Source organism: Larimichthys crocea, chromosome VI (genome assembly GCF_000972845.2).
Source record: "Larimichthys crocea isolate SSNF chromosome VI, L_crocea_2.0, whole genome shotgun sequence".
In the NCBI taxonomy this organism is placed as follows: Eukaryota; Metazoa; Chordata; class Actinopteri; family Sciaenidae; genus Larimichthys; species Larimichthys crocea.
The window spans coordinates 2,656,938-2,673,402 of NC_040016.1; the positions used below are offsets into that span (position 1 = coordinate 2,656,938).

The window sequence follows — 16,465 nt, forward strand, 5'->3', positions numbered from 1 at the left end:
CGAGGGTGCAGCGAGTCACTGCTGCTGCTGCCGCCGTCTAGGCTGACTGAGGCTATAAGATGATATAAAATGTGGTTTAAGAACAAAATCAAACCTTTTAAGAACGACAGCCAGATTTTCAATCGCATTCCAACTACAGCGGATGCTTATGTTATTTTAACATACTGTACACTGAAAAACGCCAGGCGTAAATTGCTCTTAAGACAACTGTGCAGCTTATTGCAATTAATAAGAAGAGTGTGCATGTCAGTCACGCAGTAATAAATTCTTGAGTTCGTGAATGTGTAGTTATTTGCTCTGAGTAGGAGCACAAAGGAGCGTATTCTCTATATTTCTCTATTTATAGACCCTCTCCCCTTGGTGGAATGTACCACTCGGTCTTCACATAAGAAAAGGGGGGACAGAAAAGTCTGGTTTTGACATATGCTTAGTTTATAGCGGCCCCTTTTTATTCAAACCTCCCCGCTGCTCTTGCAGAGGTTGAGCCGACCCTGTCCGTTTAAACCGAGAAGACACCCATACCGACTCCTCAATGCAAAAAAATAAAAGGGTGCCAAGAAGCTGGGACGAGGGAACGTGGGTGTAAATAGACAGTGGACGCTCTTGGTCTCTCTCTCTCCCTCTCTCTCTCTCTCTCTCTCTCCCTCCCCCTTCTCTCTTTCTCTCTGTCTCTCTTTTATGAAATCAATGAACGAGTTATTGGGTAGGACATAAATATAAGGAATCAAAGCCTCTATCGGGACCAACGGCATTGCGCGCTTTTGATATGCGTCTTCGCCAAATGCTACATGTGTTTTCACATCAGTGTAAATATTGGCTTTGATAGGACGAGAGCGGAATCAGCTCTGGCACGGCTTGGTCTCGGAACCAAATTTTGACCAAGACTTCCACCAGCTTTTTAATTTTTTTCAACGTAAAACGAGTCTCCACCATCACCATCTGCTGCTGTTGTACCCATCCCAACTCACTGGCCGGTCCGAAGATGGCAACTTTAACCAACGGGCAGGTGGACGGCACGGTGCACGGTGTCGGTGTGGTCTCCGCCAGCACGAACGGGCTCGTGAACGGATTAAGCCACAGCCACAGCCCGGTGGGCTGCCCGGCCACCATTCCCATGAAGGACCACGATGCCATCAAACTCTTCATCGGTCAGATCCCCCGCAACCTGGACGAGAAGGACCTCCGACCCCTCTTCGAGGAGTTCGGCAAGATCTACGAGCTCACTGTGCTGAAGGACCGCTTCACGGGCATGCACAAAGGTGGGTTATGCCCATATTTCCTGAGACAACTATGGCTATACTTGTTTTTGTCAGTGTGAAATCTGTCACACGTTTGTGAGAGTGAGGATCCTAAATCATGCAGGATTTGATGGTCATAACTACACGATTGTTGGCAATTTGTGCAAAATTTCTGTAAGGCTGAAGCCTGAACGACTTTATGCTTGTTGTTTTCGGGATTTGTGGCACCAAAAAAAAAAAGGATATTAATTCTTTTGTTAGACTTGTCATTGCTTCTCCAGTTCCGTGCATCATTTTTCTACCTTACTGAGCAAACATATCCAAGCACGAGAGTGTCACGAATCGGGAGTCACGACGGCATGAATTTATGTAGGGTGATGTTAGGAGGAGCAATGTTCCTATTTGGGCAGTGTGCACGGGAGTATTCACACGTCTAGTCCGTCGGTTGTAAACGTGCTTTCATTCACTACGGTGCTAAATCCAGGCCATTAACCTCACGTTTTCACGTTGCAATAGCGGGGAGGTTGTGTTTGATTGCCCGCAGCACCGTACACTCTGTTGCCCGTAACTCTCTCAGTGTGTGTGTGTGTGTGTGTGTGTGTGAGCGTGTTCAGGGGGGGTTAGTGGTGAGTTGGGGAGGGGGGCGGCGATCGCGCGTGCACGTGTGTACGCACGTGTCCAACACAAGAGTAGGCCTATGAATATATTTGAGTTTTTAAACAGCTTTTGAGCTTTTTAAGATTTTCATGTGTGGGTGATCTGAGATTTCCCTTTTTGAAAAAAAAAAAAAAATAGAATAGAAATATGAATTGCACAGAAAAACATAGATTTAAAAAAAAAAAAGTTTCTAACCATATACAGTTTATTATCGATGGGTCTATTTTTTATTTTATTTAACTTTCCCTGGTGTAACCCTGACTGACACACAGTGGTGAATTAAACTTTTGGTGTGTTCCATCGTCTCTGCTGTGTATACACACACACACATATCATGGTGTATAAGGTGTTTTTGGTGCAGCAGGAATGATGATGAATGATTCATCCCTTTATTTTATTTTCCTCTCTCAAGGGAAGAGTCATTGTCTGCAAATCACCATCTAATGAGAGGTCACTAATTGATCTGCTATACCTGCAGGACATCTCCCAGGGGAGCAAAGTACATTAAGAATGAGCTATCACTTTTGGGGAGCCCCCCCCCCCCCCCCCCTTCTTCCCCCCTTTGAAAGCCACCTCTGCCCCCATGTAAACAATGTGTGACATGCACCATGTGTCAGGAAATGATTATGATATACAAATAATTCCAGAGGGCGGAGACTGTCTGCAGGCATGGGGGAAACCAAAGAGGTGGAGAAGGAGAAGAGAGGAGGAGGGGGGGTATCTTTTATTAATAGCCCAGCTGTAGTAGCGACTCCCTGTTGGACAGTTAATCACCAGTGGCCCCAGAACTATAGGCACGGCTTGCCAGCTGATTCTAAGAACTGTCTCTTCACTGCGATATACGGCCCTGCTTCCCGGGCTGGGCCCCCGCTTTCATTAGCGAGCCCCCGCTGTGCTCATATTTTAACTAGCTAGAGGCACTAGCTACTCCCTGGCTCACCAGCTGACTGGCTCACTGCAGGCTGCTTGAAGGCCACGTTCCCTCTAACAGACTCCTCACACCTTCCTGAGGTTTTCATAGAAGATTCCCAAATTAGCAGTGAAAGGCAACACCTTCTACAAATTACAGGCAAAGTGACTGCATGTGTGTGCTGCCGTCATACAGGTTTTATTGAATACTACATAGCACAACAACATCGATCAGGTATCTGTAAGTTATCACAACAAGAGTTTGAGATAAGAGGAGAAAATATACACACATATTTTAACAAGCATAATTTATGCTGTGTCTATTTTTCTGTGTCTTGTAAAATGAAAACTGTTCAAAGCCGTAGATTGACCACAGACTGTTATTCAAAATGTTCTACTTTTTACTGGATTTTCTGTACAAGGTCAGACTCACTGTTTCCGACTAGCAGCTGAAAAAATGTTGTACATTTTGTACAAATGTACATTTATGAATGTACATGTTACAACATTTCACTGCTCTTCCCTCTCCCCCTTTTCCCTCCGTTCTGTCATGCCGTTTGCATTTTTCCTGCGATGGAATAGAAAGAGTCAAAGTGAGGGCATGATGACCCTTTAAGGTGTGAAATGCTCCAGTGGAGGGAAATCTATAGAACTGCCCACCAGAAAACTCCTATTCTTCTCCTCCATCTTTTCTCCTCTTCATTAACTCTGCTTGATCCACTTCAGTCTTTCCTTTCTCCCCTTCCCTCCTTTTGTCTTCGCTTTATGTACTTGCACTGACATGTTGCCTCTTCGGTGATAGTGCATCATGTTGGATAATGGCTGTGGCAGTACAAAGACTCAGCCTGAACTAGAGATTATAGATGATCAACTGCCTTAAGCTTTACGTTTCTTTTAGCTTCCTCTGTTTTTTTCAAATGGCACATATTTGGTAACTGTCATCGCTAACAATGTAATGCCTCATCTGGGGATACTGTTGCATTCATTTAACTTTAGCCAAAGAGACATGGCACTTTTACAAAGAAATAAGCAGGGTTTTCAGATAGATAATACAGAGCTTTTTTCTGCCACGGCAGGTAATAAAAGGCCCTCCTGTTCTGCTGTACATCAACAAGCCTAAAGAAACAGCCTTTGCTATGGTAATGCTACCTCTGAAGAAAGAGACCCCTATTATAGCCATTGTCAGCTGTGCCTGTGATACTATTGCCATAACCCTCCCCATAATGACTCCATGTATCACTCGTAATCTAGTCTTTAGGATTCTGTCCCCTTGGAATGGAGGGGAGGAGGGAGCGGGGAGGAGGGGAGCACGGGACGGGGGTCTGCAGAGGCTGGGAGCGGGCACAGGGACACCAGAGCAGGCCTACATTCTCCCAATGATTTTATTTCTCTCCCCTCTGCGACCGAGCCATGCTAATAGAGGCCATTTATAATGGTCACCGGCTGCTGCTGCTGCTGCTACCAGGCACAACGGGGCTGAGAGGCACGGCTAGCACAAAGAGCCAGCCCTTTCTCTTCTCTCTGGCAATGCAGCATGGGAGGCGGGGATCTATTCAAGAGGAGAAGGTGTAGATGTGATTGCTAGCACTATTCATCAGCCTGATTTCATGTAATAATCACCGGGGCAATTGAGCTGTGATGATATGGGGAAGACATTTAATAAGTGAAGGTGTTATCTATTGTTTACTGCTGTCACATCTTCAGGCAGTATTGTGTTCCAGGCCAAACCTTTATTGTCTACATCTTCGTTTTTTCCAAGCAAATGCAAATGCGACTGTCACCAAGTTTGTTTTACTGCTGTTGTTTCATTTGGTGGTAATTTAATGTGAGTAATATATTTGTCCTTGGCCAAACAAAATGCATTAGCAACAACTCTGGCCATGAGCTCAGGCAGGTAAAGTAGTTACATAGCTAGAGAGTTGCTCAAAGTCAAAGCAGGTGTTGAAACTTCATTTAGATTTAGGCCAGATAGTCCAGTTTGACCTGGCATGTAAACAAGATGTCAGAGGTCTTTAGTGCAGGGCATCTGCTCTCAAAAGAAGAAGTGTGGTGATTAATCACAATACCTCAGCTGTTGAACTATTTTTTAATTCATATCAATACTTGAGAAAATTATTATAGGATCATATAAGGTGTAATATGTTTGAAATCAAACAAGTGGAGATACGGAGTAATGACCAATAGTAATCTTGTTTAAATTTACCCACACTGCAGATGGTTTATGCTACAGATGGGGGCTATAATCTGTGCCGGTCATAAAGGCTGTTATGGTTCCCTCTGAACGCCTATGGTTTTGATATGTCAGCCCTTTTAACTGAATGTGTCAGGGGAGCAGGTTCACAACAGATCATTGGGCTCATCGTGTTTGGTGAGGCCAGGAAGTCGTGATGCCAAAAACATGAGAGACCCATGCTGCGTTTTATTGCAGGCAATTAGGTGTTACAGGTTGCCATTACCATCCGTGAAAAAAGACCGTTTTTAAACCAAATTTGGCTTTTGAACATCGAGAGAAAGAAAAGCGCGTGTTTGTGTGAGTTTTTTCGTCCTGCAGGTCTGCGTAATGCAGCATGTGTTCCGGCCGAAAAAATTTCACTCTCGTTGCATCATCCTCTCTGTGGGATCCTTCTCTCTCCTCCTCTCCTCCTCTCCTCCTCTCCTCCTCTCACATTTGGTTTGGGAGGAGTGTGTGTGTGTGCATCTCTCAGTGAGTGTGTGTGTGTGTGTATGTTTTAATGTGCTTCTCCTCTCCTCCCTGTCCCAGAATCCTCCACTCAGCTCAGCTCAGAATGCGTGCTTAGGCCCCACATTGTGCCCCGTTTCTATGAAGGCGCATCACAATCGATTTTGAGTGTTTTGTCAGGGAGAAAGGCAACATGTGTCACAGAGGATGTCGCTTCTTACCAAAGTACATTCCGACCACCAGTGCCACACTGCACACCACCACCCCTGTCCTGGCACAGCCCAGAACTGCCAAGCAACAAGAGGGAAACAAGAGGCGGAGCCAGAGTCAGGAGTACAGTGAGCCTAATTTGTCAGCAGGGCCGTTGTCAAGGCAGAACTGCCTCTGTTGTCCATTATTATTGGAGGGGACTGTCAGATGGGGGATGGCTGATGGCCGAGCAGGGAGCCAGTTAGTCACAGTGAGAGATGACCACACCAAGCCAAAAGAGGGAGCGCTCATGGAGCTTCTGCAAGGATTACCATGCTAACAACAGGTTTGGAGTCATGGGTCCTGTCGCAGGGCTGAAGCCCTCTGGCACTTCTGACCTCTGCGGCCCTGTCATTAAAACCACTGACCTTTACATACAGAGGAGCACAGATAATGTAAATGTAAAGGGATGGCTGTACCTACAAGTTCATCTCATTCCACTAAAGACTGAACAAAACAAGCTGATATATATATATTCAGCACAAATTACAAAGTTTAATAAACTCATATAGAAAAGTAAACATGTATATATGTACTTGTCAATAACATATGAATAGAAAAAGAGACAATAGTTTAAAGTGTGTGGTGCAATTGAAATATAAATTCAAATTCAAATACCACAATGGCACTGGCATTTATAGAGACTTCATTTTCTTGACAGTAAACCTTTTGTGTTGATGGTTCAGGAGCACATGTACATCCAATATCATGCAGTAAAACGGTCCAGTCAGCATATATCAGTGTGTTAGTGTGTAGTTAATGCTTCCACGTGGCAAAGTCATGGCTCACTGTGGACGGCAGTGCTGACCTGTAGAGAAGCACAACACTAAAGATTTGTGGCCATCATTACAGGTCAGAGATACTGCTGATATCAACAATTTCCTCATAGATAGATAGATAGATAGATAGATAGATAGATAGATAGATAGATAGATAGATAGATAGATAGATAGATAGATAGATAGATAGATAGATAGATTCTGATATACTAAAGACAAAAGTGATCCATAATGTTTCCAATAATTTCTAAGTCGAAAAACATCTTTTAAAAATTTATATGTACAGCAAATTCTTTCTTGTGTTTTGACAGTTACTTTTTGTGCGTCTTAAATGTTTCATCAACATTTGGCCTTTTGTTTTCCATAAAGAGAGGCTAAACAATGTGCACTAGCTCCCTCTCTTGCACTTGCTTTCCTACTGCCATGTTTATTGCCCCGGTGTACCATTCTTCCAGAGGATGAAAAAAAATAATTCTTTTTTGACAAATGCTCCTCGGAGAGGTAAATATTTTCTGTTTTCAAGGCTCTTGCATCAGCTAAGCATTATTATGCTTTGTGTTAAATTTTTTAAAAGTTGACACTTGAGGCCTCTTCAGTCTTTTAGCTATGCTTAATACCACTTCCAAAATCCTCCTGCTTCAAATATCGGTGGTCAGCTGTGGATGGGGAATGCAACACTTTTGAAATGTTGGAAAGTCTTACATATTCTTTTAGAGTTTTACTTTTGTTTGACTGATGATTTCACTGCTTCTTATGGGGCCCTGATTTTTTTTTTACAGTGATTTTAAAATTATAAATATAATATATTGACAAATATATAAACATTATATGACCTGTTATACTCCCTTTGTGAATTACATGTGGATCTTTTATATTTAACTATATTTAATGTGCAATTACACAGGCACCATGCTTTATGTGTAAAATGACTTAAACACCGATCCCTTTGTTCCCCAGTCAAAAGGTTATGAGTCTCCTCTGTGTGTGAACTTTGAAACTGGTGTTTTTTACCTTTTGGATTAAAGCTGCTGCTGGCTCCTTTTATCAGCTTTGCACAGTCAGGAGGCGTTATGATAGTTATGATAGGGAATATTATAATATCCGTACCCGATATCTGCATGTGAACAGTATATGTGTGTGTTTATGTAGATGTGTATACATTTTCTTTGTATATTTGCTGTTTGTTTATCCCTGCATGTGGAAATGCTTTGGGTATATATATGTGTGTGTGTGTGTGTGTGTGTGTGTGTGTGTGTGTGTGTGTGTGTGATTTTACTGCAGAATATAGTACAGGATGTGGCAAATATCAACCCTAGCCTGAAGCAGTACTTCATGGTAACCTAATGTTTAATATTATATGTTTATTGTTTATATTTAATATTTGTATTTGAGGCTCGAACCTGACTCGAACCCTCAGTACGCACATGGAAATGGGTCCAGCTGCAGCGCTCTACTGCAGAGGATTTCCATGAAGTAAAAAGCAGCATGACACAGCAGCAATATGAAAAATAGAACCAAAGTTTGTCACAGCTAACTGTGGCAGTGGCCCATTAATGCATATCCAGCAAGCATTTATTCTTGTTACATATTCTGCTGCAAATGTATTTAATTCAAAATCCATCTAATATTTCCTTTCTGTTGATATGATTTTTAACATCATTCTCAAGGTCAAGTTAGGTTTTAATATCACAGAAAAAGCAAATCATTCGTTATTACCTTGAGAACAGGCACATGTACTTCCAATTGCCTTTTTAGCCCATGCACAATTGGCTCGTATACACTAAACAAATCACTTGGCTCTGGAGATATATGGTTCATAGAAAGTTGAATTGATGTTTATTCTCAACCAAATTGCTTAACATAACTCGAAGTGGCGTATCTGGGTCTGCCTGCTGGGATACTCCAAAGCAGGAATTACATGAGCCGGGTACTGTTTGTCCTAGACAGAAAGCACGTCAAAGACTGTTGAGCATGTGTGACTTGTCAGGCCAGACACACATTTAGCCTTCTCTGTATGCATGCGTACAGACTCCTATGCTATGCCATGACTGCCAGGTTTGAGTGTCCCTGATTCAATTCACTTTCTACCCATCTCCCTTCATGTCTATTTCATGTCCCCCAATTAAAAATGCACCACGTTGACTTGTAAAAGGAAGGTGGGAATGGAGGTTAGGGCTTTTCAAAGATCTCTCTCAATTATTCAAGGCCAAGTTTGATTCAGAAAATGGAGGAGGATTAATAAGTCATGCTGAAGTTTTCTAGGTTCAGGTACCAAATGTAAAGCGAGATGTTCTGATGAAACTAGCACAAGCGTCAACCAAAAAGTTTGTTGTCGATTAGGCTTGACAAGCTTTGAGCCCCAGACTCCTTTTCTTTAACAGATGCGAGAAGAATATCTAAAGTTAGAAACTCCGTTCAGAAAGGCTTTGTAATTGTTCCATTTTATATTTAAGAAATATATTTAGTTGGCACAGTACTGAAAGGCAAAAGGCAACTGATCAGTTTTGAATTTGCAGTTGTCTCTAGATACCCACTGGGTACATATCATACCATTTTCATTCCCCCAGAAATGTGCAGATCCGTGCCTTTTGCTATCAGATATCACCATTCAAATCATATTGGCCTCACATTGAGGGAAAGTACATCAAGGCTTTATCCTATCCTGCTGGTTGGAGAGCAGATAGACCAAAACATATCGCTGCAGAGGGAGATGGTGCAAGAGTGCGTAAAACGACAAGGAGCTCAAGACAGAGAGAGAGAGGGAGAGGGAGAGAGGGAAGGAGAATTAGAGAGATGTTGAAACAGGGATGATGTAAGAGAATGCGTGAAAAGAGACGAGGGAGATCCATGGAAGAGAGTTCGGGTGGGGGGGTTGCACACAAAGACAGACAAAGAATATCAAGAGGTAGAGCGATATACAAGAAAGAGAACAGAGATTGTAAAGAGAGGTGCAGGCTAAAAATGGAGGCATGGAGCGATTGTTCAATGACAGGCACAGAGTGAGCAAAAGGAGTGAAAGGAAGAGGGAAGAGGCTGACAAGAAAACACTGAAAAGTAGGAAAGGAAAACGACAGACACAGAGAGAAGTAGAAAGAGTGAGGGAGTCCCAGAGACAGATGTCGCCCTCACTGGCCCCGGCAGATTGATAGCTTCTGGCCCAGTTCCATGCCAGGCTTTGACCCCTCTGTCCTCTGCTGTAATTTATAGGCTGCATTTTGCCAGATTTAAGCACTACTCTGTGGTCATCATTGCTCGGGAAGGGAGAATGACCTTCCTGGGATGGGAGCAGAATTAGACCCCTGCAGCTCCCAGCCACCCCGGGGGTAAATAAGTGCTCCTTCTATTAGAAGGATCGCTGACAACATGTTAATGAGACAGGTTTTTACTGTAGATTTGTCAAACATCTTTTTTTGTCTGCGTATGTTAGCTCATGCACTTATATTTAATGTATTTCAATATGTTAATGTGACAGTTCAGGAGTATAGTATTTAAGTTTTGGTGTGGCTTCTTGCTTCATATTAGTACAGTCACACTGCCATCGACATACAGCAGCTGAGAGGTTGAATATCTTTGATACATTTTAAGTGATACTGGGGCTTCAGATTTTTCTCTCATTTTGCAACAAAGTCACTTTCAGAACTTTCCAGAGTTTTTAAAGACTAGAGTTTTTGCTCCATAAATCTTTGAATTGGTTAGAAAAAGAACAGTAAAGCACAAAATCTGATTAGCTGTTGATGCTCAAAGATCTTTTTTTGGTCAACTTTCTAGCAAGTGAGGTGAAGGCTACAGTGTTTGTCAACACAGTATGAAATTATGAAATGGCCTCCCAGTCATCTGCTAGTGTAATTAACTTGACATTAGTTTGTGCGCACTGAAGGCAGTGGTAAAAGAAGTACTAAGATCTTTAATGTAACAAAAAGTATCGATACAAGAGTGGAAAAATACTCAGTTATAAGTAAAAGACATGTAATTAAAATACAGTACAAAAATATTGCCATGAAAATATACTTAAAGTATCAAAAATAAAAGCACTCATTAGGCATAGTGACCTAATTCAGAATAATTTGTATTATATAATTGGATTCTAATTAGTGCATTAATATATAATGTAGAGTAAAAGTATAAATAAACATTAAACAGACAGGAATTTAGTAAATTCAACTGTAGACTGTAGATGTTTGTCTATCACTGTCAAACACAGGTCCAGCAGCCTAAAAGTGTGATGTGTGCACAGCATACACATAGTAAGTGAAGTCCCCACTCATCTATGCAAATGTATTTTAAGCCTCCTTTAAGTATTTCTCTATAACATTAAATATTCATGATTTAATAAACAAAAGAAAAGAAAAAGTGTCTCAAGTTGCTGAAAAAAAACCATCCATGGTTATTATTTATTTACAGTTTAGGAGTTGGGTCTGGCAATATAAGAAAACAACTGTTATCAGATATTGATATAAATATTGCTAAATTTTGATTGGTGCACAGAAATATGTGACATCACTATTTTTACAATTAAGCCCAGCCACTTCAAACCAATGAGAAAAGCACAGATGAAAATGCAAATGTAGAAATCTCTCATGCAAAACAATAAAATCTGTTTAAACTCTGGCAGAAAACTGAGTGTTCATGTAGGGCCCCATCAATCATTTTCAAAAAATAATTGACAAGATACATTTATAGGGTCTTTAAGGGAGTCTCTCGAACACAGGAGGAAACTCGGTATAAGTATTTTTTGACTTGAGCAGACAAGGCTGTCTACCTCAAAAGGAGGCGAAAACTTTCATGGGTTTATTAACATATGATATGCAAATGAGCCTATGCTACAGAAATCAATCAAAGTTTCACTCAGTTAATTCAAAAACAATATATTATGACCGTGGCTGCAGTCATTAAACTGAACTTGAATGTGGTGTTCACCAAGCTGCTGCTGCTATGGTGACGCACTCGCTTGACAGTAGATCACAGCGCCTTCAATTTTCTTTTTATAATATTTTTTTTCTTCTTTATTTTAATTTCTTGAGATGTTTATTTAACTATTCTACATTTGATTTTGACAAACAAGTATATAAAGTTTAATATCATCAGGTTATTGCAGCTGGATTAGCTGCTTCGGGATGTACATTTTATTAAAGAGCATTTTTATTTCAACACCTTTCCTTTCGTTTTTTGAGACTGATGATCAAAAATACCTCAGGCCACTTTCTAGTTTCTTATTGAATGATAAGTTTCTGCCTTCATGAATAAGGCACTAATTTTGCTCAGATCGCAGGCTCAGATTGAATGAAAAGCACAGCACAGATTTTCACTGTGGTTTCTTGTAAAGTAAATATGGCCCTATGTGTATCCAGACTATGCCCTCTAGTCGACTAACTTGGCTGGCTTGCCGGTGGGCTCAGCTGGGTATGTGCTTGGCCATTCAGAGCGTTACCTCAATGCACAAATCAGCCCGGGGAATGATCTGGACAGAAAGCCTTCAGCAAATTATTACACATTTGCAATTTAATGGCTTCTGAGGTCTCTCCCAGCCCCACACAGGTTCCCAACGAGACAGAGCCTATTAGTTTGGTTCTTTAATCACAGAACAGAAGATGGGAATCCTGGCCAAACCTATACATACCCTGCTTCACTTGGTGTGGAATGATTTCATGGGCTTTATAGATAGAGACAGAGAAGTCTGTGCACGCGGGCAGGCTTGTACATGAGTGTGTGAGCATTGGCTAGTTGATAAGCTTTGCTTTCCCCGGAGCAACAGCAGTGTGTGTGTGTGTGTGTGTGTGTGTGTGTGTGTGTGTGTGTGTGTGTGTGTGTGTGTGTGTGAGAGAGAGAGAGAGAGAGCGAGAGACAGACAGAGAGAGAAAAAACAACAACGTGTTCCTCTATGGATCGTTTATCAATACCATGAGGTCGCATCGGGCAGTGGTAATTAATTTGGCATCGGCTGTACCCAAAGCTAACAAAAATCCACCTCATAAACAAAATGGAGAATTATAGTTTCTAAAGTTGTTCCATAAATATTTTCATTAAATTATGTTTTCAATTGAAATAGAAAATGAAAATGTTTTAGTCTGCAACATTAAAATCCTCATAGTATCTTGTCCAAATAACTGAATGTTGTAAAGTTTCTTTTAAGTTTCTTTTTCTTTTAAAAGTTCTACTTTATTGAAAATATCGATTTATTTTCAGGCATTATCAGTATGTATGTCAGTAAACTGACCTGTTAGAGACTACGGGCTGTAAAATAGTCCCTCACATAAGCTTGTTAATAAAAAAATAACTTTATGTGGTTTCCAGACCTAAAGCTCCCATGTTTTGGTCCATTATAGATTTACTTATTTCCCATTTTTACACGTAAAAAGAATGTATTTTCAATAATGACATAACTTTTGTGATACTATTTGCAGCAGACTAATGGCCGGCTTTTCACAGGGTGTTTAAGCAAGCTTTTTCCCATAGCTATAGTTGCCCTGATTAATGTGCCATCAATGGAAAATGTAAAAACTATCACTCCAATCTGGCTTTCAATGTCCCAATTTGTCCAAGAGGAAGCCAAGCTTTCTAAATGAGCTGGATAAAAGTGACTGCCAAAGGGGATGAATATATATAATTATCTGTGGCTGGAGCGCCAACAAAGGGACTTTGAAAATCAACTTTGTGTGCCAAAGGCTTTATTAGTCTGACGACAACAAAATGTCCCCCCGTCTTGCAGTTGGAAAGACACAGGTATCTGCAAAGCCATTAAAAGCATGCATTCACACCCTCCTGTAGCCCAACCACTATCTGTTTGGGATTAGAAGCTATTAATGCGCTAATGTTAAAATGCTAATGTGTTAATGTTATGTTTGAATTATTAGGCGATTTAAGAAATCGCCTGGCTGCTGGTTTGTTGGTCTTACGCACTGACACGTTAGAAAGGATGGATAACTGTGTTTACTTTGCATATGGAAATCCCTGAATGTCTTTCATCTGTCCTTCCTATAGCGACTAGTGGTCCATGTTAGCTTTGCAAACATCTTAATTGTGTTAAATGGAGGAAAAAAAGGGGGGAAGATTAAAAGCCATTAATGTGTGTTGTGTGAGGGTGTGCTATTCCCGGGACGGTGCTTTTGTTCATTTTGGCAAAGCAGACGAGAGAGTTTCACCTTGAAACTCAATGCACACCAGAAACGTCATTGTGTCTACCGAAAACTCTGCTGTCTCTCGCTCTCACTGTTTTATACACTGTCAGACTTGCTTTGCTCCTCTTTGCATTTCTTTTTGTGATCGCCTCTCTCCATCCTTCTTACTCTCTTTGTACGTCTCTCCCATTTTCACTCATTCTATCTCTTTTGCTTTTCCCTTTGTAGCACTGTTTCCCTCCACCGCTCTCTCTCTCTCTCTCTCTCTCTCTCTCTCTCTGTCTGTCTGTCTAAGCGTCAGATAAGCTCACTGGGGGAGACTTTAGAGGACTCTCCATCTGTGTATAAATAGCTCTGGATGAATTATTGAGGGACCTGGGGTTGCTAATAATCCCGCAGGACCCATCTGACAATGACACAGAAGATGGAGGGAAAACAATTACGCAGACTTTCTCCTTCAGAAGAGTGGGAATGGGGGTTGGGGGGGGACTCAGCGGCCTCTGGGAGCCTCCTCGCGGGGCCCAACATCTTGGCTAATAAACCCAATTAAGTCTCCGGAATCAATCTGAGCCCCGGGGGCGTCCTCTCTCTTCCTTCCCTGGACAGCGTAGTAACAACAGGAAGTGTAATGATTCATGTTCCCCCTTTCTGCATTTGGATCGTCCTCTCATCTCCATCTTGCAGGTTGGCAAGGCGGACAGGACAGGACAGGATGTCCGCCGAGGCAGGATAATAGGACAGGGAGAGGAAAGGAGAAGAGAGGCGAGTGGAGTGGAGAGGAGAGGTGCACAGAGGAATATTAATGGGAGTGTTTATCCTGTGATTCACCAGGGGGACGAGACATGGGACCACTCCCATGATAGAATTAAAGCACTTTGTCTTCTTAGTTATACATGATTCATCTGTAGATGGTTTTTGATTACTCGGCTTTGCAAGGTCCTTGCTGACAGTTGACACAACATGCTCCTAATGTCTGTCTGCATGTCTGTCTATCTATTTCAATTTAATGTTTGATGTCTTCCAGTAAACAGAAAAATAAAGTAAATAAGTAATTTGAAAATTGATTTTTTTTTTTTTGTATCTTATTTAACTTTGTCTTGTGTGTTTGTATATTCCAACCCTTTAATGGACAAAAACAATTCTGCAAAACCCAATATCCAGTTCAGTAGCCTGGTCCCCATCCAAATGTCTTTTACCAAATTTTCAGGAAATTGGCAAAGGAAATGCAAATGAATCAGCCACCACTGTTAGGACTTGGTACATTGAGAAAAACAGTTGGCGGCGCTAATCTCCAGTCGAGTCTCTATGAATCATCGCAGAGGAAGAAGTCATAAACTAAAACGTGACAGAAATGTTGATGTTTTTTATGTTCAGTAGCAATAACGTTTTTTTAAATTCTCACTGGCATCTATGGGTAACATTTGGTATAGATAGAGGTAATGGCAAATAAAGTAAGTAAGTAATAGTTAAACACTTGGATGGGTTAGGGAAATCATGGTTAGGATTAATAAAAACACAAACATCACTTGCAGCTTTGTGTCAAGAGATGAACTCGTGCATGAAAGCAAGGCGTGCTACACGCCACATGCACACCCTTCCCACCACAGGGTACATTGCTTCCTCTGGTAGTGATGAACGTAATATAAGAGGTGCAGAATCCCCCAGTATGGACATCATTATAAGGGGTACTGGGCTGTTATATTCTGTCTTTTAATGTACATGAGAGGAACCAAAATCACTGAAGAGATAAAAACAAGACATCCAGCCTTAAAGTGCTGTGTTGTCGGGTTGTCAGAGGAGAGTTTTAGTGTCCCACGATGGTCTGAACACTGTTTCAGATGTTTTTCCACTCTGCCAAGTATAAAGTTCCCAAATGAAACAGTGAGCAGTTGTGATTTTGGTACTTAAAAAAAAAAAAAAAACAGAAAAAATCATCCATCTGTTGTTATCAGTCGTACATTGTTATATTAGTCAGCATCGATACATTTCTCAGTCTCAGACCTGGTTCGTAATGGTGCCGACTTTGGTTCATCTTAGGAGTCATGCCATGTTTAATAATTCATATTGTGAAAAGCTAAATTTGGGTGTCCCAAACATTTCCTGACAAAATGGCTGAGGTAGGATGGCGGGGAGAGTGAGGAAATTCGTCTGCCTGGATATTGGGGACAGCTCTTGCCAGTTTGGTGTGTGTGTGTGGTTGGCCAGTCAGGGAGCTTTTAACAAGTGTGTGTATGAATGTGTGTGTGTTCAAACATTTATGTTACATGTGATATAAGTCTTGTACGTGTTTGACTTTTTGGCACGAGAGCTCAAGTGTCACATGTAAGCTCGGTTTATGTGTGTGTGTTAAGTGTGTATGTGTTTCCCATCCCAACCCTCAAGGGACCGAGTTGAGACTGGGTGCGGGGGGGGGCATCTGTGGGTGGTGTGGGGGGACGACACTGTCCTAATGATGCATTTTCTACGCCATTGATTCAGTTGCTCTGCTCTCCAGTAAATCCTTCACATGCAACACATTAAAGCTGGCCCTTTTTCCTCCTTCGCCAATCGATTAGCACAGCTTAGAGACGGCCACTCTGGGAAGCAGGGCGAGAGATGGGACCTGTTATCTTCAGGGACTCACACACACACACACACACACACACACACACACGCACACACACACGCATAAAATAATACCATTTGAAGTTATTTCATTCATTCTCACTAATTTTTTGTCATTCAGATATTTTTCTCATTATCTGTCTCTGGTTGTAATGCATCAAAGTGTGTGAGAAAATGTTGCACGTGTTTGTTGTTAATACCTGTAATCTCTGGATTATGCTATACATTTTAACT

The 16,465-nt window shown here is 41.5% G+C and overlaps 1 protein-coding gene across 15 annotated transcripts in view; it reads left to right on the forward strand.

Moving 5' to 3' along the window:
* The first annotated feature begins 517 nt into the window (after positions 1 to 517).
* celf4 (CUGBP, Elav-like family member 4) overlaps positions 518 to 16,465 on the forward strand; it is an 84,277-nt gene continuing 68,329 nt past the window's right edge. For 11 of the 15 annotated variants that reach the window (XM_019275306.2, XM_019275308.2, XM_019275315.2 and 8 more), the window contains exon 1: positions 519 to 1,259. In XM_019275306.2, the coding sequence (XP_019130851.1) occupies positions 983 to 1,259 (277 nt within the window). In that variant the 5' untranslated portion in view covers positions 519 to 982. Of the gene's footprint in view, positions 1,260 to 16,465 lie in introns of all 15 variants that reach the window. The other 4 variants (XM_019275313.2, XM_019275316.2, XM_019275317.2 and 1 more) reach the window with 1 other exon arrangement.